Source organism: Schistocerca piceifrons, chromosome 5 (genome assembly GCF_021461385.2).
Source record: "Schistocerca piceifrons isolate TAMUIC-IGC-003096 chromosome 5, iqSchPice1.1, whole genome shotgun sequence".
NCBI classification, from domain to species: Eukaryota; Metazoa; Arthropoda; class Insecta; order Orthoptera; family Acrididae; genus Schistocerca; species Schistocerca piceifrons.
Window position 1 is genome coordinate 130,840,820 of NC_060142.1, and position 24,856 is coordinate 130,865,675.

The 24,856-nt window shown below is 45.5% G+C and overlaps 1 protein-coding gene across 2 annotated transcripts in view; it reads right to left on the reverse strand.

Annotated features, from left to right (window-relative positions):
* The window catches only part of LOC124797864 (cAMP-dependent protein kinase type II regulatory subunit), a 64,907-nt gene that overhangs the window by 20,608 nt on the left and 19,443 nt on the right, over positions 1–24,856 (reverse strand). For both annotated transcript variants that reach the window (XM_047260938.1, XM_047260939.1), the window contains exons 6-7: positions 12,965–13,123; positions 12,783–12,885 (exon numbers count right to left, since the gene is read on the reverse strand). In XM_047260938.1, the coding sequence (XP_047116894.1) occupies positions 12,783–12,885; positions 12,965–13,123 (262 nt within the window). The remainder of the gene's footprint in view (positions 1–12,782; positions 12,886–12,964; positions 13,124–24,856) is intronic.

Here is a 24,856-nt window from a genome sequence, read left to right on the forward strand (position 1 = left end):
GAGGGATGGCCGAGCGGACGAGTAGACGAAGCTCCCATAATCCAGCTTCGATACAAGCGAAGCAGGACAGTGCGATCCGCTCCCCAAGATGAACCGCTAAGAACTCTGAGGACATTAAGAGAACGTGTACAACGGGCCGCCAAATAAGAGACATGTGGAGACCAACACAGTTTCCTGTCCAACGTGAGCCCTAGAAACTTAGTTGTTTCCACGAATGGGAGAAGAACGGGACCGAGATGTAAGGATGGCGGAAGGAACGCTTTATATTGCCAAAAGTTGATACAAATCGTCTTCTCTTCAGAGAACCGGAAGCCATTTGCCACGCTCCATGAGTAGAGGCTGTCTAGACAACGCTGAAGGCAGCGCTCCAGGAGGCATGTTCTCTGGGCACTGCAGTAGATCGTGAAGTCATCGACAAAGAGAGAGCCTGAGACATTAGGTGGAATACAATCCATAATTGCGATGGCAAAAAGGGCTACGCTCAAGACGGAGCCCTGAGGCACTCAGTTCTCCTGGAGGAAGACGTCGGACAATACGGAACCCACATGTACCCTAAGCTTTTGATCCGTTAAAAAGGAATCAATAAAAAGGGGCAGGCGACCGCGTAGGCCCCACCTGTGCATAGTGCAGAGGATACCTCCTCTCCAACAGGTATCACAAGCCTTCTCCAAGTCGAAGAACACGGCTACCATTTAGCGCCTTCGCAAAAAGTTGTTCATGATGAACGTCGACAAGGTCACAAGGTGGTCAACAGCGGAGCGGCAGCGACGAAAGCCGCATTGGACATTAGCAAGTAGTCGTCGAGATTCAAGAATCCAGACTAACCGAGCATTAACCATGCGCTCCATCACCTTACAGACACAGCATGTAAGAGAAATGGGGCGGTAACTAGAAGGAAGGTGTCTATCCTTCCCGGGTTTGGGTATAGGAACAACGACGGCGTCACACCAACGCATGGGGACCTGACCTTTGGTCCAGACGAGATTGTAGGTACGAAGAAGGAAGCTTTTGCCTGCCGGAGAAAGGTGTGCCAGCATCTGAACGTGAATGGCATCTGGCCCCGGAGCAGAGGACCGGGACAATGCAAGCACACGTTCGAGTTCCCGCGTAGTAAAGGGGGCATTATAAGTTTCCAGATTCAGCGAGTGGAAGGAAGGTCGCCGAGCCTCTTCTGCCTCTTTCCTGGGAAGGAAGGCAAGGTGGTAATGGGCGGAGCTTGAAACCTCCGCGAAAAAGCGGCCAAAGGCGTTGGAGACAGCCACAGGATCAACAAGGACCTCATTACCTGAGGTCAGGCCAGGTACCGAGGAGTGGGTCTCGATGCCCGACAGCCGGCGCAGGCCACCCCAAACGACGGAAGAGGGAGTAAAACTGTTAAAGGAGCTGGTGAAAGAGGCCCAACAAGCTTTTTTGCTGTCTTTGATGACTCTACGGCATTGCGCTCGGAGTCGTTTGTATTCAATACAATTCGCCAATGTAGGATGGCGGCGAAAGGTGCGTAAAGCACGTCGTCGAGCACGGATGGCGTCCCTACAAGCCTTGTTCCGCCAGGGGACGGAAACGCGACGTGAAGAAGAGGTAGTACGAGGAATGGAACGTTTGGCAGCATTGATGATAACAGCCGTGAGGTATTCGACCTGACTGTCACAACTGAGAAAATCGTGGTCCGGAAAGGTCGCCAGGGAGGAGTAAAGTCCCCAGTCAGCTTTCAGTATGTTCCAGCGCGAAGGACGTGGGGATGGGGTGTGGTGCAGGAGATGAACGACACAGGGGAAATGGTCGCTCGAATAGGTGTCAGAAAGGACATACCACTCGAACCGACGGGCAAGAGTGGTAGAACAGATTGAGAGGTCCAAGTGGGACTAGGTACGAGTAGAGTCCGAGAGGAAAGTCGGGGCGCCGGTATTGAGGCAGACAAGATTGAGATGGTTGAAGAGATCCGCCAAGAGTGAGCCTCTTTGACAGGATGCAGGAGAGCCCCAAAGGGGATGATGGGCATTGAAGTCGCCAAACAATAAAAACGGTGGGGGAAGCTGAATGATCAGGTGCATCATGTCAGCCCGACTAACAGCAGATGACGGTGGAGTGTAGATGGTACAAACTGAAAAAGTAAAAGCAGAAAGAGTAATATGGACAGCTATTGCTTGGAGTGGGGTGGTCAATGGGATGGGATGGTAATAGACATCGTCCCGAACGAGCAACGTGACCCCACCATGAGCTGGGATACCGTCCAAAGGGGTGAGGTCATACCGCTCCGAGGTATAGTGGGTAAAAGCAATACGGTCAGTGAGGCGCAACTTGGTTTCCTGGAGACCAAGGACGAGCGGACAGTGCAGGCGGAGGAGCAGTTGTAATTCCTCCCGATTAGATCGAATACCTCTTATGTTCCAATGTAACAAGGCCATCGCTAGTCAAAAAGTTGGGGGAACGAGACGGGGGAAGAGCTGGTCACCTCGACGGCCGCGGAGGGCCAGGTTGCGAGGGAACAACGCTACAACCGGCGGGAGGCGGATCCGGTTCCATCGAGTCGTTGCCAGCTGCGGCCGCTGTCCCTGGTTGTGTAGGAGGGGCAGCATCATTTGCCGACGAGAGGCCAGCTGAGCGCCTGGCAGCAGAGCGTCCCGGCGAAACTGAGGACGGCCGGGAGCAGCGACTCACAGATGGAGCGTCAGACGAAACGCGCCGGGGTGGAGAGGGGGATAGAGACTTCTTCTTGGAGGCCTTCTTGGAAGGCTGAGGAGGCACAGGGATGGTGGGCTGGACCCGAAGAAGGTCCTCACGTGCGGGGTCCATTTTGGAACGCCGGACCTCGGAAGCTGGGGTCCGGAACGTTTCCCCGATGGATGCCTGAGAAGAGGATCGCTTCTCAGGTGGCGGGGGGGAGAGGGGGAGGAGGAAGGGTGGCCCCTGGGGCAGAGGGGGTGGAGGCCACGGGGGAGGAGGATTTGGAAGGGAGGGATTTGGCAGGCGGAGGCAGAGCCCCCTGATGGGCGGAGGAGGCGGAGGGGGGACAGGATAGATAGGGGTGAGGATACCGCGGAAGGAGTGGACACAACTGAGGCAAACGAAGTGGTCAACGGCACGGGATGGAGGCGGTCATACTTCTTCCTGGCCTCAGAATAAGAGAGCCGATCCAAAGTTTTGAGTTCTTGTATCTTCTTCTCCTTCTGATATGCGGGGCAGTCTGAGGATCTAGGCGAGTGGATGCCAGGACAATTAATGCACCGAGGTGGTGGGGTGCATGTATGTTCCTCACGAAGAGGACGTCCACAATCGCCACAAAGGGGCTCAGCCTCACACCGTGACGACATGTGCCCAAAGCGCAAACACCGAAAACAGCGCATAGGAGGCACGTCGCACCGGTAGCACATCACCTTTACCTTCTCCGGGAGAACGTCCCCCTCGAAGGCGAGGATAAAGGCCCCGGTGTCGATGCGACGGTCTTTGGGGCCGCGCTGGACTCGCCGGACGAAATGCACGCCTCGGCGCTCCAGGTTGGCCCTGAGCTCCTCATCAGATTGTAGCAGGCGGTCACGATGAAAAATAACCCCCTGCGTCCTATTTAGTGCCAGATGCGGGACAATGGACACTGGGATGTCCCCTAGGCGGTCGCATGCCTGGGCGCCGCCGACTGTGTGGCGGAGGTGGTCTTGATAAGAATGGACCCTGAACGCATCTTGCTGAGAGCCTCGATTTCCCCGAAGATGTCCTCAATGTGCTGAACAAAGAACATGGGCTTGGAGGTGGCGAACGTCCCCCCATCGGTTCGAGAACAGACCAAATAGCAGGGAAAGTACTTCGCCCCAAGCCGGCGGGCCTGTCCCTCCTCCCAGGGAGGTTTTTTTTTTTTTTTTTTTTTTTTTTTTGTGGTTTTAGGGCGCAAAACTTCTATGGTCATTAGCGCCCAGCCCGTGACTTAAGACAGTAAGAAACCGAAATTTAAAACCAGCAGCAAGGGGAACAAAGTCAGAAAATTGGAGAAACTAAAAATAGAAGACTGCTGAAAAATCCACTACAGAAAGGGGGTGATTGTCCCCAAAAAAAGCTTCAAATGACTGACGTCATTTCACTGTCACTAATAAACTGGAGAACGCGGTCGGCGGAGCGCGTGTCATCTGCTAAAATCGACGATAGATCAGGCGATAGCTGTAGACGGGAGCGTAATGGATTAAAATAGGGGCATTCAATTAAAAGGTGTCTTACCGTCCACAGCTGAGAGCAGTGGGGACAGAGTGGGGGAGGATCGCCGCTTAAAAGATGTCGATGGCTAAAACGACAGTGCCCTATCCGGAGTCTAGCTAAAATTACCTCCTCCCGACGACGCGTTCGGGAGGAAGAGGTCCAAGCGCAAGGAAGGGCTTTCACTTCCCGCAATTTATTACAGGAAAGTGCCGACCAATGGGCATGCCATAATTGAGCAACATGGCGACATAAATCGCTCCGAAGATCGGTGAAGGGAAGCGACTGAATAGCTGGCCGAGGAAGAGAGACTGCGGCCTTGGCCGCTACATCTGCCGCCTCATTCCCACAGATACCAGCGTGTCCCGGGAGCCAGAGGAACGCCACCGAGACGCCCCTCAGGTGAAGCAAGCGCAGACAGTCCTGAATCCGGTGGACCAGAGGGTGCACAGGGTAAAGAGTTTGGAGACTGAGGAGAGAGCTGAGAGAATCTGAGCAGATAACGTACTGTATCCGCTGATGGCGGCGGATGTAGTGGACAGCCTGGAGAACAGCGTAAAGCTCCGCAGTATAAACCGAATACTGGCCGGGAAGCCGAAAGCGATTTGGGGTGTCGCCAACAATATAGGCACTCCCTACACCTAACGATGTTTTCGAGCCGTCGGTGTAAATAAATGTGGCGTCCGTCATTTCTGCACATAGAGCAGCAAATGCCCGACGATAACCAAGTGTAGGGGTACCATCTTTGGGAAATTGACAAAGGTCACGGAGCAGGCAGATCCGGGGACGGAGCCAAGGCGGTGCTGTACCCCAAGTGGTCAGGAAGGTTTTAGGAAAGCGGAAGGAAAGAGAATGGAGCAGTTGACGGAAGCGGACTCCCGGGGGTAGTAGGGAGGAGGGGCGGCCTGCATACCCTACATCAAAGGAGGCGTCGAAAAAAAGGTCGTGGGCTGGATTAGCAGGCATGGAAGACAGGCGGCTAGCGTAACGACTCAGGAGGACTGCTCGCCGATTGGACAGCGGAGGTTCAGCAGTCTCAGCATAAAGGCTTTCCACAGGGCTAGTGTAAAAAGCTCCAGACACTAAACGTAATCCACGGTGGTGGATAGAGTCGAGACGCCGAAGAATAGACGGCCGAGCAGAGGAGTAGACTATGCTTCCATAATCCAATTTCGAGCGCACTAAGGCGCGATAGAGGCGGAGAAGGACCACTCGGTCCGCTCCCCAGGAGGTACCATTCAGGACACGGAGGGTGTTAAGTGATCGCAGACAGCGAGCCGAAAGATAGGAAACGTGGGAGGACCAGCATAGTTTTCTGTCAAACATAAGACCCAAGAATTTAGCGACGTCTGAAAACGGAAGGTTGACAGGACCGAGATGTAAGGAGGGCGGAAGAAACTCCGTACGTCGCCAAAAATTGACACAAACGGTCTTACTGGGTGAAAAACGGAAGCCAGTTTCGATGCTCCACGAGTGGAGGCGATCGAGACATCCTTGAAGACGTCGTTCAAGAAGGCTGGTCCGTTGAGAGCTGTAGTAGATCGCAAAATCGTCCACAAAGAGGGAGCCCGAGACATCAGGAGGGAGACAATCCATAATTGGATTTATGGCGATGGCAAACAGTACAACACTCAGCACGGATCCCTGGGGTACCCCGTTTTCTTGGGAGAAAGTACGGGAGAGAGTAGTGTTCACCCGTACCCGAAAAGTGCGCTCTGCCATAAATTCGCGAAGAAAAAGGGGCAGCCGGCCTCGAAAGCCCCAAGAGAACAGTGTGCGGAGGATGCCTGTCCTCCAACAGGTATCGTATGCTCGCTCCAGATCAAAAAATATTGCTACCGTTTGGCGTTGCCGGAGAAAATTGTTCATGATATAAGTGGAGAGAGCGACAAGATGGTCAACTGCAGAACGATGCTTCCGAAATCCGCATTGGGCTGGTGTTAAAAGGCTGCGGGATTCCAGCCACCAAGCTAAACGGTAATTCACCATACGCTCCAAAACCTTACAGACACTACTCGTGAGAGAAATGGGGCGATAGCTAGAGGGGAGATGTTTGTCCTGTCCAGGTTTCGGAACGGGAACGACAATAGCTTCCCGCCACCGTCTGGGAAAGGTGCTGCCGGTCCAAATTCGATTATAAAGGCGAAGGAGGTAACGCAGACTATGGGTGGATAAATGCAGCAACATTTGGACATGGATACCATCCGGTCCTGGGGCGGAGGAGCGAGAAGATGAGAGGGCATGTTTGAGTTCCCGCATGGAGAAAACAGTATTGTAGCTTTCGTGATTTTGGGAGGAGAAAGCAAGAGGTCGCACTTCCGCTGCACGTTTCTTCGGGAGAAACGCTGGCGGGTAATTTGAAGAGCTCGAAATCTCAGCAAAGTGCTGACCCAACGAGTTAGAAATTGCGACGGGGTCCACTAAGGTATCATGCGCGACAGTGAGCCCAGAAACCGGGGAGAAACTAGGCGCGCCTGAGAACCGTCGAAGCCGACTCCAAACTGCCGAGGAGGGAGTGAAGGCGTTAAATGAGCTAATAAAGAATTTCCAGCTTGCCTTCTTGCTATCGCGGATGACACGACGGCATCGCGCACGGAGCTGCTTATAGCGGATACAGTTGGCCAAAGTAGGATGGTGACGGAAAATGCGAAGAGCACGTCGCCGCTCACGTATTGCGTCACGGCATGCCTCGTTCCACCAAGGAACTGGGGGGCGCCGGGGCAATTCGGAGGTGCGTGGTATTGAACGTTCCGCAGCTGTAAGGATAACGTCGGTAATGTGTGTGACCTCATCGTCGACGCTGGGAAAGCGACGGTCATCGAATGTCGCGAGAGACGAAAAAAGTGTCCAATCGGCTTGGGCAAACTTCCAGCGTCGCGGGCGCATATATGGCAGTTGAGGCTGCAGTCTGAGGACACATGGAAAGTGGTCACTCGAGTGTGTATCATCAAGGGCGAACCATTCGAAGCGCCGAGCTAGCGGAACAGTACCGACCGCAAGGTCCAAATGAGATAAGGTTGTCGTGGAGGCAGACAAAAATGTGGGGACCCCAGTGTTGAGGCAAACTAGATCCGCTTGGTGGAAGACGTCTAGCAATACGGAGCCACGTGGACAAGGGTGTGGAGATCCCCAAAGCGGGTGGTGGGCATTGAAGTCCCCAACCAGCAAATAGGGGGGTGGAAGCTGACCAAGAAGATGAAGGAGATCAGCTCGTGCCAGTGGTGTGGACGATGGAATGTATACAGTACAAAGAGAGAACGTGTATCCGGAAAGTGAAAGACGGACGGCGACAGCTTGGAAGGAAGTGTTTAAGGGGATTGGGTGATAATGGAGAGTATCACGGAGAAGAATCATGAGTCCTCCATGGGCTGGAGAGCCTGCAACAGAGGGGAGATCATATCGGACAGACTGAAAATGAGGGAGAACAAAGCGGTCATGGGGACGCAGCTTTGTTTCCTGAAGACAGAAGATGACCGGCGAGTAGGAGCGTAAGAGGACCGACAATTCATCCCGATTGGCTCGAATGCCGCGGATATTCCAGTGGATAATGGACATGGGGTGAAAAGAGAATGGAGGAATGTGACCAAAGTTGCTGTCAACTCAAAGACTGCTCGGAGCTAGCAACCGACAGCATGGAATGGCATTCAGCCGAAGGCAGAAGATCCTGATCCATAAGTTGGTCAGGATCAGTCCCTGCCACCAGCGATCGGCCGGTTGACCGGCCACCAGCAGTGCGCCTCGGCGACACAGAAGATGGCCGAGGGCGATTTCCGCCAGGTGGTGCTGTAGAGGGGCCACGCCTTGGCGGAGAAGGAGAGGAACTGGGTTTCTTTGTAGCCTTCTTGGAAGAATGTTGTTTAGAGGAAGGAGGAACCGATGGTTGTGAAGCTGCGGTCCGTAAAAACTCTTCACGAGTATGCTCTTTTTTGGAAGACTTGGCGTCCGACTTTTGGGCTCGAGATGTAGCAGAACCCGACGAAGGGTGAGCCAGAGAGTGGGCAGGCGAAAGTGGTGAGGTTGAACGAGCGATCTTTGCGCTGGCCGATCTGACGACCGTGGTACTAAAGGTGAGGTCGCAAGTCTGCGTGGCCGCCTCCTTTGTTGGCCGAGGAGAAGCAAGGACAGTGCTGTATTTTCCTGTCTGAGGCACGGTGGGCTTGCGACTGGCGAATAATTTTCGAGCAGCAAAGGTCGACACCTTTTCCTTCACCCTTATTTCCTGGATGAGCTTCTCATCCTTAAAAACGGGGCAATCTCGAGAGGAAGCAGCGTGGTCACCCATACAGTTGATGCAGCGAGGGGATGGAGGTGGACAAGCACCCTCATGGGCATCCGTGCCACACGTAACACATTTGGCTGGATTGGAACAGGACTGGCTGGTGTGATTGAACCGCTGACATCGATAGCAACGCGTAGGGTTTGGGACGTAAGGGCGAACGGAAATTATCTCATAGCCTGCTTTGATTTTCGATGGGAGTTGAACTGTGTCAAATGTCAAGAAGACAGTGCGGGTGGGAATGATGTTCGTGTCAACCCGTTTCATTACTCTATGAACTGCCGTTACGCCCTGGTCAGACAGATAGTGCTGAATTTCTTCGTCAGACAATCCATCGAGGGAGCGTGTATAAACGACTCCACGCGAGGAATTCAAGGTACGGTGCGGTTCCACCCGGACAGGGAAGGTGTGGAGCAGAGTAGTACGCAGCAATTTTTGTGACTGGAGGGCACTGTGTGTTTCTAACAACAGGGTGCCATTCCGTAATCGGGAACAAGACTTTACAGGACCTGCTATTGCATCGACTCCTTTCTGGATAATGAAAGGGTTGACCGTGGAGAAGTCGTGACCTTCATCAGACCGAGAAACAACAAGGAACTGTGGCAACGATGGAAGAATCGTCTGTGGCTGAGACTCAGTATGCTTACGTTTGTGACTAGACTTAGTGGAAGGTGAGGAAACCATTGCGGAAGAATCCCCCATGATTACCGGCGTCTCCGATGGCGCGCTCCTCCCTTGTGGGGGCCCTCTCTGAGGGCACTCCCGCCTTAGGTGATTGTTCACACCTCAGGTCACACCTCCCGACAAACGGACGGAGGGACCAATCGGCACTTTCGGAAGGTATCAGCTCGGGTAATCACCCCTCCCTGGGCCTGGCCTTCACCAGGGGGTACGTACGTGTCCTACCTGTCTACCCGGGGCGGGGAATTACGCGTTACCCCGTCACCGGCTACGCATGGAAGTGCGTGGGTCGGCCTTCAGACACGCACAGGGAGGAAGAAAGAGAAAGGGAAAGGAAAGAAGAAGGGGTCTCAAACGCCGCAGCGGAGAAAAGGGTAAAGAGAAGAGGTAAGAAAAGGAGAAGGACAAAGGGAGGAAGAAGACATACAAGCAAGGGAGAAGAAGAATGCGGTACATTTACAAGCGTCCGTCTCCGGACGTAGGCGCAAACCATACTCCCAGAGGGGGAGAAAGTGAAGGAAAGAGCCAGAGGTGAGGGGGGGGGGGTGAAGACAGGGGATGGGGAAGGATGCGGAAAGGGAAGGTATGCAGCCCGGAAAGGAAGGAAGGCCACATTAGCTCGGGGCCCCGTGCTCGCTACGCACGTATCCACAAAAGAGTTGTGGATCCCCTGGGGGGGCCTCCCAGGGAGTGGCCAAGGGGGAAAGGGCAGGAGAACCAGAACTAGAAACGGTACCTTTTCTTTTGAAAGACTCGGCCGCAGAGCGACCTGATACGTGTTGACGTTTCATCTGCGAAACGTCCGCCCCGATACCACCCACTCCGACCAGGGGCTCTCCCCACGGGCGCCACCCAGCCTCAGCAAGGGCCACCTGGCAGGATGACCGTTGCCGGGAGTCCTGATGCCCCAAGGAGACGGGCATCTACTCCTTGGCCGACGTGGGGAGGGTGCAGCTCAGGTATCGGCAGTACGATCCCTGTGTTGTCAGGGGGCTACAACCTAGAGGGTACATGACGACCCCACCACAACGGGCTGGCTACCGTGCTGGATTTCTGGTGCCATGGAAAGTCCATCATGATCGTAGGTGCAGATGGGGACGCACTATGGGCGTAACTTGGACAACCCATCAGGCGTTTAGGCCCAATTTGAGGAATAGTGGGTATGGTTACAACGCCGGTACAATGCTGAGTGCCAAGGTCTTAGTGCACTTAGGACCAGTTGTACACCACGTAAGGTGTCCTTCCCCAAAAGGCTCGTACTTCTGTAGAATTTTGAAAAATGGAGGTCAAACCCCAAGGGGGACCATCACATGGAAGGCCGAAACGGTTGAAACTCCTTTTAGTCGCCTCTTACGACAGGCAGGAATACCTCGGGCCTATTCTTACCCCGGACCCACAGGGGGACTATAAGATATCCACTGCATCGGGACTTTGTATGGAATCTGCAGCGATGAGTGCAAATGGGTGTGCCAGACAGGGATTCGAACCCAGGACCTCCTGCTTTCTAGACAGTTGTGTCAGCCACTGCACCACCCAGACACAGTGTTTATCACAACTGCATAGACTAACTAATCACGCCTCCTGGGTGAACAACATTTCCACTCAGTGTCACCTGTATCGAGTCTCCTATGTCCACTGCTTTGAAATTCCCACAGGTCGAACATAACTGTGCATCCGCACTGAAGGTGGTGGATTCATTACCAATCGAGGCACATTCATATAACTAAATGTAATGAGTTTATTGTAATTTAGTCACCCTCTTCACTGTGAAATACGAACTGCTTCCAGCCAAGATTTATCAGTTTCATTATTCAGTTCTATCCTGACTCTTCAATATCTTACTTATATTAAATAGTTACCTATGTAACTTTTAAATCTGTGGATGTATGATATTTATTCGATTATAAGATGAGGCTTTTCCCCAAATTCGTCATTCAAAAAATACAGGCTCATCTTATATTCACAGATTAAACTATTGATGTTGAGGTTACCATTTTTACATTGTTTAATAGAGCATGTAGGGGTTGTCTTACATTTACAGATGAAGCTTTGGCTATAGAGGGCACGTGCAGGTCCAGAAGAGCAGGGCTGAGCAAACAATACTCGCGTTCGAACAGATTCAAGATTTCGCGATACGCCAAAGAGCTTGATACAGTATCGTTGTTGCTTGAACCATCATGTAAAATTTGGCTCGCACAGTGCTAGTGCAAGGGATATGTGAAAAACTATGACTAGCCACTATAACAATATACTTCTCCACTCTTGTTGTATTTGAACAGGTTTTCAGTAAAAGTTCTCATACATGTATGGATACCATGTACAAACATTAATGTTCCTTTTTAAGTAAAAATAACATTCAAAATCAAAAACGTTGTCTTTCAAAAATATTACTTGATTCTAAACCAAATCAACTTCTATTATTATTATTATTATTATTATTATTATAATTATGGGAGACTGTAATGATTTGCTAACTGGGTTGCAAGTGAGAAATTCAGTTTCATGTATCAGAGCACCGGGTACAAACATGATCAGCTTTTAATCAGCTTTAGAACATGATGGCGACATTAAGGTGAAACAAGAAGGAAAATTAATCCTGAATGAACTGTTTAACAAATAGAATAAATTATATTATCTGACTGTAATTGTTGGCATGAGAATAAATTACAGTGGCAGGACCTTTAGTGGAGATAGTACCAACAGACATCAGTAGACTGTAGGACACGTGAAAGTTCGAAAACTGTAATGAATCATGATTGCGATCTTTTATTTATGAATTGTTGCTGCTGTTACATATAACTTGCACTCAAGAAGATACTGCAGTCTGTGTTTCGCACTTACTCAAGCATAGCACTACAGGAAGGCTGGAAGGGGAACAGTGATACCAATTTGACTGAGAACAACAGTATTCTTTTCAGCTGGAGACAGAAGTCTAGATAGGGGCCTGTGGTGTACTTAGGTGTTTTCGGCTGCAATGTTATGCTTAAAATGACGTGACAGCAGGTTCTACGCAGCCAATGAGAGAGCAGCAGGCAGACGGTAAGTCTGAAAACAAGAGACCTTGTAACATCCCCACACCACCACAGAAGCACAAACGATATGTATTTGGATAAAAACAGCTGTGTTCTCAGGTTCCATGGTAACCACAACCTCAGAAATTGCAACATATTTGGAAGAAACAGTAAAATATTTGCAACAACGAAGATATAAATTTCATAGCTATGCTATTAGGACGATGATAATTAAAAATACTACAGGCGATGGTTCAATAAGTGAAAAGTGTAGAAATATAGCAGACTGCAAATTGTACACCATTTCTTTTCATTTATTTTATTTCTCCTTTATTATCAAAATGTAGAAAAGCAATAATTGGCACAAATTTAGGATAGGTAGAATACTAACTTTTTAGGCAGATAATTTGTATCAATAAAATAGTTAATAATTTTGATTAGTCAGAATAAATTTTTTTTAAAAATTCTCAAGATGGCTCTTGAAAACATAAGGATCGTCTTATACTCAGGTAAATACAGTATATTAAATTAACAGCTAAAAATTTAACCTGTTTACATCAATAATAACAATGTGGTACAAGTGAAGAAGTGGTACAAACAGAGATGAATTCAATAGATATATTTAAGGTACTTACATGCTAACTTAATCTGACCAACAGCGTACGCTGATGCTGCTCTTGGTTTATGGGTAACAAGTGCCAGTTCACCAAAGTATCCTCCTTTGTTAATCCGATTAATCTGCAAATTATTTTTTATTTTTAAACATTCATGTTTATTTACATAACTGCAAATACATGAAAGTCTTCATATAACATACCTCAACTTCATGCCCACTGTCTCCAACAATGGTAATTTTCACAGAACCATCCTCCACAAAGTACATACCATCTGCCTGATCACCTTGCTTTATTATGAGTTCACCATCTGTATATGAACGAGGGACCAGTGCATCTGCCAAGTTCATGCGCTCATATGCCTAGAATGGAAATAATTTTTCACACAGTTAAATACTTCAAAAATAATAATATTCTTCATTGAATAGCAGAACACTGTACTGTATTACCAACTATTTACAGGGATGAAAGACAGTGGAGGTCATGCAGTAACACACATGCCAAATATCTCAGCCAGTTCTTGTGTGTGTGTGTGTGTGTGTGTGATACTGCTACATGTATAGCACAAATGACATCAGTATCATAATAAGAGGATGCTCCTACAGTTATGCGAAGACTGTGACAGTCTTTGAGTGAAACAACACGTCTTGGGTTAAGATTTCTATTAAAAATGTTATTACTGAGTTTGGAACGCGGCTGTATTCATACACCGCGCTCTTTCAATATGAAACACATCAGACACCTAGACAGTTCACACTGATATTCTGGGCAGACTGCAGAATGGGATGGGCTAGACTAGGCTGTTCCAGTTTGAGCACTCGCTCAAAGTCGGCTGAGTGCTTGTAGTAGGCAGCAGTAGGCAGGGGTAGGCAAACAAGTGATGCATGGGCAGACCGGCAGCTGGGCTGTAACATATGTGACTGTACAGCCATGGCCTTGCGCCAACTGGTTCGAGCACGTGCAAAACACACTGATGAGCCAAAATGTTATGACTAACTGCTTAACAGCTCATTGGGCCGTCTTCATAACACTATATAGCACCATTTTTGCATCTCATTGATTCTACAGATTGTTGGTATATTTGTGAAGGTATGTGGCACCAGATGTCTATAAACAAGTCATGTAATTTCAGTAAATAAATGGCCGCTGATTTGTGAATACTGTGATGGTGCCCAATAATGATCCAAGCGAGTTCCATCAAATTCACATCAGGTGAATCTGGTGGTCAAGACATCTATGTGAGTTCACAATCATGCAATTCAAACCACTGCAGCGTGGCTCTGGCTTTCAGGCACAGACAATTATCCTGTTGATGGCTCTAAGCACTATGGGACTAAACATCTGAGATCATCAGTCCCCTAGACTTAGAACTACATAAACCTAACTAATGGGCACAGCTTTTTTATTCGAGTGATCTATGGTAGATTTTGATTAAAAGAGGGACTAACTCAGCTGCAAATTTGGTAGAGAACCTGTTAGGGATTCATTGGGCCCTGCACCCATGTTCAATTTTGATCATTTCAGCTGTTTCTCAATGTCGTTGAAACTAATATGTATTTCAATCAACTTTGTAGTACTCCCAGTAATATGATGGAGCAATGCTCCTAGATTTTCTTTTGAGAACACAGTTGAGCATTTCGGGTTTTGCTTTGGTACTCTCAATTTCATTTCCTGTCTTGTTTACAAGTGTCTGGGCACTAACTTAAATACCTTTACATATGACCAGATTTTTGAATAATGTTCTGTTATGATAAGTCACTGAAGGTTTTATGCATTCCCCTCTTGGCAGGCGAACATGTTTCGTTCAGCATGTCTTTACATACAGCCCAATGCTTTGCTTTAAACATGTTATGCAGCAGTCAGTTTCTTTAGAAGTTACTTTATGTGACTGGTGTACAGCATAGGGGGACCCTCCAATCATGAACAGTTTCACTATGTACATTTATATAAGTGCATAGTCTACTATTTTTCCGTACTACACGCCCCTTCCCTGAGCTAAATGTTTCAAGTTCCTCACTGAGAGAAATCTTTCTACTTGTTTTATTTGTAATCATTGTTGCAACATCTGCCTCATAGTCATTAATACTAGGATCAATGTGGATATCATCTCAGAGGTCAGGTCTATCTGCTGCCATTACATTCAATATATTTCCCTCACAAGTGGGATTCTGAAAAATCTAGTCCAGGTAGTTTTCAGAGAAGGCATTTTGTAATGTTTTGCAGGATGTCTTGTAACAGCCATTATTTACAGAATTGTAATAATTCTAATGGATTGATGGATGATTAAAAGTTCGCCCTGACAATTACGGTGTTACAGGGGAAATTATGTAAAAGCGAACTGTGGTTTTCTCTGAAGGCTCAGTCAAACACAGAGAGGGCATTATATGTGCTGTACTAACCTGGGCAAAAAAGCTACCCTCAACTGCTCACACCCACAGCGGTCTGCTGGCTGATTGTGACTGCGGCAAGCAAACCCACTGAAATGTTGTACGAAAACAAAACTTATTTGATTTGGTGTGTGTTACCCTGACTTCTGACCATGTCTTCTTGATATTTCACATTTTTGTCAGGCAGTGTATTTCATAATAATTCCTAAGCAGTTACTGGAGCTGCACAGAATAATAAAACAATATTGTTCTGGAGGATAATTTAATAAAATTCTTGGATGTCTAAAATGATGCACAATTTTAGGTTCAGTGAGCATGAGCAATGTTTTGAATTGTTCAGAAGACATAAGAAAACAGCTCTGTAACTGTCTTCACAGAGCCATAGCTCCTTGCAAAGATGGCGGATGTCACCATACTCTTTCAGTTTACTATTAATGTAATGTAGCCAATTTCTTAGTTTCCTCAAAGAGTTCACAAATAAAAGTAACAGCTGGTCATTTAATCACATTTACTGCATAGCAGTTGACTCACTCTCAATGAGTGCCGTTCAGCAACCTGATTGCTGTGTCCTGTCTGCGTTCTGGCTATGACTGACTGCGGTGGGCAATAACACTTCCTGCCACGCGGGAAACCACTCTTTTGAAGCAAGCCTGAAAGTTTTCCAATATATCTGGGGGATGGGGAATCTGACTGTCAATAGAAGGATCCAATTACAAGTTTATGTGCACCTTTGATACTGAGTCTTGCCCAAATCATCTCACATGCAGCTTCTATTTGTATCTCAGTGGATTTGAGTTTCTGGTCTACTGCAACAACTACATCACCTCTATTTCCTTAGCCCATCCTTTCGATGTACACTTAAATTTTGCCCAATAATCTCACTGCTATCAATTGTGTGTCTAACCGGCTTTCTGAACCTAGTATTATGTGAGTTCCACTGCTTTTTATGAGTGCTTCAACTCTGGCACTTTGTTGTGGATGCTTTGGCTGTTAATCACTAGGATTTTGCTACTCTTGCATGTGGAGGCACTTCTTTGGATCTTACACTGTTATTTCCTGATTGTCTACATTTAACATTACCTGGACTGGATGGAGTCAGTCAATCTCAAAATATCACACATATTCAGTCAGCTCTTCACAGTATTTTTAAAGCATTAGATATTACACTAATTGTGTGGCTATTTTCACATATATATGCTCTTGTTTTCTCTGGAAATATAACAATAAAAATATTTTCAAAATGTGGTGAAACTTCTCGAGTTACATAAATTTTATTCAGGAGTTTGCATGGTTCTTGTTCTGACTTTGGCCTTATGCTTGTATTTTTGGTACATAAATAATGCCCGATATTCACCTCTTCTGAGTTTGCATATAGCTTTTTGATACTCAGTTTAGTACCCCTGCCAGTAGACGTCCCGACGGGCTGACATGGGTAAAATGGTGGAGTAGTTAAGAAAGCTGCCACAGAGGGTTCATATGTCATGTCATATGGGCTAACCTGCTGATGGAAATGTTTACTTGAGAGCTCCAGGACAGTGCTCCTGCGAAGTTCAACTGCCGCAGACCTAGGTCACATCATATGGGCAGACCCGTTGACAGAGGTGATTCCTTGTGAGTGGCAGGCCAGAGTTCCACTGCAGTTCAACTGACTTGAACCTAGCCTTGTGCTTGTGCCAAGTTTCCATGTGCTCAGTAATTAGCTGCCTTCACCAGCCATGTGCTGAGTGTATTACTGTGCATGTATCTATGTTGGTTCAGACGCTCTGCTTCCCATAGTTCGATTAGCACAGCAAGTTCATTCCATTCACGATTATGTTCCCCAGTCGTTACTGAATCACTGTCGGCACGTGTAATACCTGTGCCGACAATGTCTAGTAGCAGTGTTGTCACACTTACTGCTGATACTAAATTCAGAAATAAGTATTGAATTTATATCATCACCATGTACTCTTCGTTTCAAATTAGCTTATTTTCTATGGCCAACTATAATGTTCCTCCATGATTATTTCCATCTTTTTGCTCTTTTTCTATTTCTATTACCCAATTATCTTTTTCATCTCTAATCACTACACACCACCTCCTGTGTTTCCTAAATTGTCTGTTTCTTAGTCTATGTGCAGCAGCTACATTAGCTTGTTCCAGTCTTTTATGTCTCAGACAACTTTCCTTCATTTATTCTTCTTTGGCTTTTGTACATTTCTTGACAATTTCAGTTCCGAGTGAGCAATACTGTTGCTGTATAAGTTCAACATTTTTACCCCAATTTAATCCTCTAACCACTGAAAAGATGAGTGAAGTAAGTGTTACTTTCTGTGGTGTGGCGGAATAGTTGAAATTTTAAAAACTGATCCAAGCTCTGCAGTCCCATGGTATCCCTATTAGATTCTGTTTTGAATTTGCAGCTGAGTTAGCCCACCTTGTAATTATAATCTATTGTAGATCCCTCAGAAAGAAGATGCCCAGAAGTTGAAAGAAAGCAAAGGTCACACCTATTTACAAAAAGAGCAGTAGAAGTGACCCACAATACTACTATCCAATATTCTTGTAGAGTCTTAGAAAATAATCTGACTCAAACATAATGAGGTACTTCGGACAGAATGGCCTCCTCCATGGCAACCAGCATGGATTCCGAAAACATCACTCTTGTGAAACCCAACTCTCACTTTTGTCACATGACAGAATGAAAGCACTGAATAAGGCAGTCACGTAGATGCAGTATTTTTTGATTTCCAAAAAATATTTGACTCAGTACGTCATTTACACTTATTGTCAAAAACACGATCGTATGTTGTATCAAGTGAAATTGGTGACTGGATTGAGGATGTTTGGGTAGAGAGGACACAGCAGATTATCTTGGTTGGAGGAGAGTCATCATCAGATGTAGAAGTCACTTTGGGTGTGGCCCAGGGAAATGTTTTGGAACCCTTGTTGTTCATGCTGCACATTAAAGACCTTGTGGACAATATTAATAGTAACCTCAGACTTTTTGCAGATGACAAAGTTATCTACAACAAAGTACCACCAGAAAGAAGTTGCATAAATGAGTAGCCAGATGCAAAATCCGATTTCGCATTGAGCACTCTACCATATAGACTTTTTTAGCACCTACATGAGGGTGCAAAATAAACTACAAACCATTGAAACTGGCTGCAGAAAATTGTATTCGTTTGCAAAAGCCATTAACTGCATGTTTTCACGTGCAAAGCCCGCTAAACATCCAATGTTTGCAAAACTTGCAACGTTCAATAGGCATGGCAGTCGCCATGCCATGTTCAGATTCTAAGCAGCAGGCCAACTGACAGAGTTAAGAATCTAGACATTCAAAGCTACCTTTCAGTTTGTTATGATTAAAAGAGATATTTTTATCATTCACAGTTAGGCTGGCTGCACTGCAGCAAATATGTACAGAACAATGAAGCTCTCACTGCCAATGTGTTGTCCAAATATATGCTGGTAATCGCAGTTCAAGTGGAATGTCTGCTGACATATTCATGAGTGTTTTGAAGGAAATAAGTGATTATGTGGGTGATTAAAATGCAGAGGATAGTACAAACGAAGTAAGAGTAATTGAAATAGTAGGAATTTTGGAAGGAGTCAAACTCATCACTTTAGTTGCAAATGACCAAAATGAGACAGAGGACGACGGTCCCTCCCAGGAAAGTAAGATGTCCTGATCGGTGGAAAAGAAATGCTCCCAAAACAGGAAAAGTATTATTAAAGCAATGTTATGCAATGAAAACTGTGTTGACACTAATTGTTATGACACACATGAAAGGATTAGTGAAAGTTATTGGTAACTGGCTTTTCCAGATTCAAAAAACCAAATAGAATCTTGTTAACAAAAAGCAAAAACAGGAAGATAATGTCATAATGGAGGTACAGCTGCCACCCATTCCACATCAAACGGTCCTTTCCCTACAGCCTAGGCCTTCGTGTCAAACGAATCTGCTCCAGTCTGGAATCCCTGAACCACTACACCAACAACCTGAAAACAGCTTTCGCATCTCACAACTACCCTCCCGATCTGGTACAGAAGCAAATAACCAGAGCCACTTCCTCATCCTCTCAAACCCAGAACCTCCCACAGAAGAAACACAAAAGTGCCCCACTTGTGACGGGATACTTTCCGGGACTGGATCAGACTCTGAATGTGGCCCTCCAGCAGGGATACGACTTCCTCAAATCCTGCCCTGAAATGAGATCCATCCTTCATGATATCCTCCCCACTCCACCAAGAGTGTCTTTCCGCCGTCCACCTAACCTTCGTAACCTGTTAGTTCACCCCTATGAAATCCCCAAACCACCTTCCCTACCCTCTGGCTCCTACCCTTGTAACCGCCCCCGGTGTAAAACCTGTCCCATGCACCCTCCCACCACCACCTACTCCAGTCCTGTAACCCGGAAGGTGTACACAATCAAAGGCAGAGCCACGTGTGAAAGCACCCAAGTGATTTACCAACTGACCTGCCTACACTGTGATGCATTCTATGTGGGAATGACCAGCAACAAACTGTCCATTCGCATGAATGGACACAGGCAGACAGTGTTTGTTGGTAATGAGGATCACCCTGTGGCTAAACATGCCTTGGTGCACGGCCAGCACATCTTGGCACAGTGTTACACCGTCCGGGTTATCTGGATACTTCCCACTAACACCAACCTATCCAAACTCCGGAGATGGGAACTTGCTCTACAATATATCCTCTCTTCCCGTTGTCCACCAGGCCTCAATCTCCGCTAATTTCAAGTTGCTGCCACTCATACCTCACCTGTCATTCAACAACATCTTTGCCTCTGCACTTCCGCCTCGACTGACATCTCTGCCCAAACTCTTTGCCTCTGTATATGTCTGCTTGTGTCTGTATATGTGTGGATGGATATGTGTGTGTGTGCGCGAGTGTATACCTGTCCTTTTTTCCCCCTAAGGTAAGTCTTTCCGCTCCCGGGATTGGAATGACTCCTTACCCTCTCCCTTAAAACCCACTTCCTTTCGTCTTCCCCTCTCCTTCCCTCTTCCTGATGAGGCAACAGTTTGTTGCGAAAGCTTGAATTTTGTGTGTATGTTTGTGTTTGTTTGTGTATCTATCGACCTGCCAGCGCTTTTGTTCGGTAAGTCACCTCATCTTTGTTTTTATATATAATACTCTGTTTATAGTCGCAGTAGTTAAATCTCACATTTCTGTCATTCCTGTATGACCAAATAGCAAATTTCACAACCAAATTATTATTTATTTATTTTTTTTTTAATTGGATTGATATGTTTGCAAAATCCACTAACTGCATAAATCGGGAGCAAAAACTGCAGTCAATATTTCACTTAAGATTTTAACATATAAAACATAACTGCAAATTTCTGCCATTAATAGTGTGTAATTAATTATTTTTTATTATTTTCAGAAAAGAAATGATGTCTTTAATTTTAATAGTTTGGATGGAACAAGGTTTTCGTGATTACCTTAGTTTTGCTTATCATGCAGTTAGTTGCTTTTGCACCTCGGTTGCTCAAATATTCAAGCACATCTTGGTAAGATTTCAAAGCAGTGCAAAGACCGGCAACTTGCTTTAAATTTTCATAAATGTCATATTCCACACTTCACAGAACAAAAAAACAAAGCTTCCTATGACTATAATATCAATGAGTTACAGCTGGAATCAGTCAACTCATACAAATACCAGAGTCGAGGATAGGGATACGAAATGGAATGATCACATAGGCTCCGTTGTAGGTACTGCAGGTGGGGTACATTCAGACTTTTTTTTTTAAGAATACTGGGAAATGCAACCAGTTTACAAAGGAAATTGCTTACAAATCACTCATGCGACCCATTTTAAAATTTTGCTAAAGTGTGTGGGGCACATGCAAAAGAAGACTAACGTGGCATATTGAATGTGTACAGAGCGAGGCAGCATGAATGGTCAGTTGTTTGTTTGACCTGTGGGAGAGTGTCACAGAGATGCCGAAGAAACTGAACCAGCAGATTCTTTAAGGTAGACAAAAACTATTCTGGGAAAGTCTACTTCCAATGTTTCGAGAACCAGCTCTGACTGATGACTCTTGGAATATATTGCACTCTATATATTGCTCATACAGGGGTCCTGAGGGTGAGATTAAATTAATTACAACATGGACAGAAACATTTAAACAATCATTCTTCCTGTTCTCTGCATGAGAATGGAATAGGAAGAAACCATAACAATTGGTGCAATGGGACATACCCTTTACCATGTACTTCACAATGTTTTTCAGAATATAGGTGTAGATTTCTTCACTAATTTCTGAATCTCAACTACAGCTGCCTTTTTTTTGTGGATTTTTCAATTCCAGTATTTTTCTGGTACATTTATTACACCATTGTTTTTCACACCAGTAACTCCCTGAAGGGTCATTAAATCTTTTATCACATGTTCTTTCATGGTAGTTTGAGACTTTACCTCCTTCAACTTGTTTGGATTCCAATGTTTCCGCTGCTTTCTCTTAAACTTTTTGAATTTGAACACACGTTTATCAGTATTAGGCCATTGTCACTATGACTGTCAGGTAACTGTTGGAATCCTGAAGATATCTGAGTCTTGTTTCAGCGAAATATATTCAATTTGATATCTTCTTTGACCTTCAATCTTTCACATACATTTTCTTGTCAAAAGGTTCTTAAACATGTATCCCCAATGAGTAACTTGTGTCCTGGGCAAAATTCTATTAATTTTTCTTTCCTTTGATTTCATTTTCTGAGCTGTATCCCATTATTTTCTATTCCCTACCTTCACTGATGAATGGATTCCAGTCTCTAATTATGATTAAATTCTTGTCCCCTTTGTTTAATGAGTTAATGAGTATTATCATGTTGTTGTTGTGGTCTTCAGTCCTGAGACTGGTGTGATGCAGCTCTCCATGCTACTCTATACTGTGCAAGCTTCTTCATCTCCCAGTACCTACTGCAACCTACATCCTTCTGAATCGGTTTAGTGTATTCATCTCTTGGTCTCCCTCTACGATTTTTACCCTCCACGCTGCCCTCCAATACTAAATTGGTGATCCCTTGATGCCTCAGAACATGTCCTACAACTGATCCCTTCTTCTAGTCAAGTTGTGCCACAAACTCCTCTTCTCCCCAATTCTGTTCAATACTTCATCATTAGTGATGTGATCCACCCATCTAATCTTCAGCATTCTTCTGTAGCACCACATTTCGAAATCTTCTATTCTCTTCTTATCAAAACTATTTATCATCCATGTTTCACTTCCATACATGGTTACACTCCATACAAATACTTTCAGAAACGACTTCCTGACACTTAAATCTATACTTGATGTTAACAAATTTCTCTTCTTCAGAAACGCTTTCCTTGCCATTGCCAATCTACATTTTATACCCTCTCTACTTCGACCATCATCAGTTATTTTACTCCCTAAATAGCAAAACTCCTTTACTACTTTAAGTGTCTCATTTCCTAATCTAATTCCCTCAGCATCACCAAACTTAACGACTACATTCCATTATCCTCGTTTTGCTTTTGTTGGTGTTCATCTTATATCCTCCTTTCAAGACACTGTTCATTCCATTCCGCTGCCCTTCCAAGTAGTCTGTCTCTGACAGAATTACAATGTCATCGGCGAACCTCAAAGTTTTTATTTCTTCTCCATGGATTTTAATACCTAGTCCAAATTTTTCTTTTGTTTCCTTCACTGCTTGCTCAATATACAGATTGAATAACATTGGGGTAGGCTACAAACCTGTCTCACTCCCTTCCCAACCACTGCTTCCCTTTCATACCCCTAGACTCATATACCTGCCATCTGGTTTCTGTACAAATTGTAAATAGCCTTTCGCTCCCTGTATTTTACCCCTGCCACCTTCAGAATTTGAAAGAGAGTATTCCAGTCAACATTGTCAAAAGCTTTCTCCAAGTCTAGAAATGCTAGAAACGTAGGTTTGCCTTTCCTTAATCTAGCTTCTAAGATAAGTCGTAGGGTCAGTATTGCCTCACATGTTCCAATATTTCTACGCAATCCAAACTGATCTTCCCCAAGGTCGGCTTCTACCCGCTTTTCCATTCGTCTGTAATGAATTCGTGTTAGTATTTTGCATCTGTGACTTATTAAACTGATTGTTCGGTAATTTTCACATCTGTCAGCGCCTGCTTTCTTTGGGATTGGAATTATTATATTCTTCTTGAAGTCTGAGGGTATTTTGCCTGTCTCATACATCTTACTCACTAGATGGTAGAGTTTTGTCAGGACTGGCTCTCCCAAGGCCATCAGTAGTTCTAATGGAATGTTGTCGACTCCCGGGGCCTTGTTTCGACTCAGGTCTTTCAGTGCTCTGTCAAACTCTTCACGCAGTATCGTATCTCCCATTTCATCTTCATCTACATCCTCTTCCATTTCCATAATATTGTCCTCAAGTACATTGCTCTTTCATAGACCCTCTATATACTCTTTCCACCTTTCTGCTTTCCCTTCTTTGCTTAGAACTGGGTTTCCATCTGAGCTCTTGATATTCATACAAGTGGTACTCTTTTCTCCAAAGGTCTCTTTAATTTTCCTGTAGGCGGTATCTATATTACCCTTAGTGAGATGAGCCTCTACATCCTTACACTTGTCCTCTAGCCATGCCTGCTTAGCCATTTTGCACTTCCTGTCGATCTCATTTTTTCAGATGTTTTATATTCCTTTTTGCCTGCTTCATTTACTGCATTTTTATATTTTCTCCTTTCATCAATTAAATTCAGTATTTCTTCTGTTACCCAAGGATTTCTACTAGCCTTAGTCTTTTTACCTACTAGATCCTCTGCTGCCTTCACCACTTCATCTCTCAAAGCTGTCCATTCTTCTTCTACTGTATTTCTTTCCCCCATTCCTGTCAATTGTTCCCTTATGCTCTCCCTGAAACACTGTACAACCTCTGGTTTAGTCAGTTCATCCAGGCAGCTCCCATCTCCTTAAATTCCCACCTTTTTGCAGTTTCTTCAGTTTTAATCTACAGTCCATAACCAATAGATTGTGGTCAGAGTCCACATCTGCCCCTGGAAATGTCTTACAATTTAAAATCTGGTTCCTAAATCTTTGTCTTACCATTATATAATCTATCTGAAACCTGTCAGTATCTCCAGGCTTCTTCCATGTATGCAGCCTTCTTTTATGATTCTTGAACAAAGTGTTAGCTATGATTAAGTTGTGCTCTGTGCAAAATTCTATCAGGCGGCTTCCTCTTTCATTTCTTAGCCCCAATCCATATTCACTTACTACGTTTCCTTCTCTCCCTTTTCCTACTACCGAATTCCAGTCACCCATGACTATTAAATTTTTGTCTCCCTTCACTATCTGAATAATTTCTTTTATTTCATCATACATTTCCTCAATTTCTTTGTCATCTGCAGAGCTAGTTGGCATATAAACTTGTACTACTGTAGCAGGCGTGGGCTTCGTGTCTATCTTGACCACAATAATATGTTCACTATGCTGTTTGTAGTAGCTTACCCGCACTCCTATTTTTTTACTCGTTATTAAACCAACTCCTGCATTACCCCTATTTGATTTTGTATTTATAACTCTGTATTCGCCCGACCGAAAGTCTTGTTCCTCCTGCCACCGAACTTCACTAATTCCTACTATATCTAACTTTAACCTATCCATTTCCCTTTTTAAATTTTCTAACCCACCTGCTCGATTAAGGGATCTGAAATTCCATGCTCCGATCCGTAGATAAC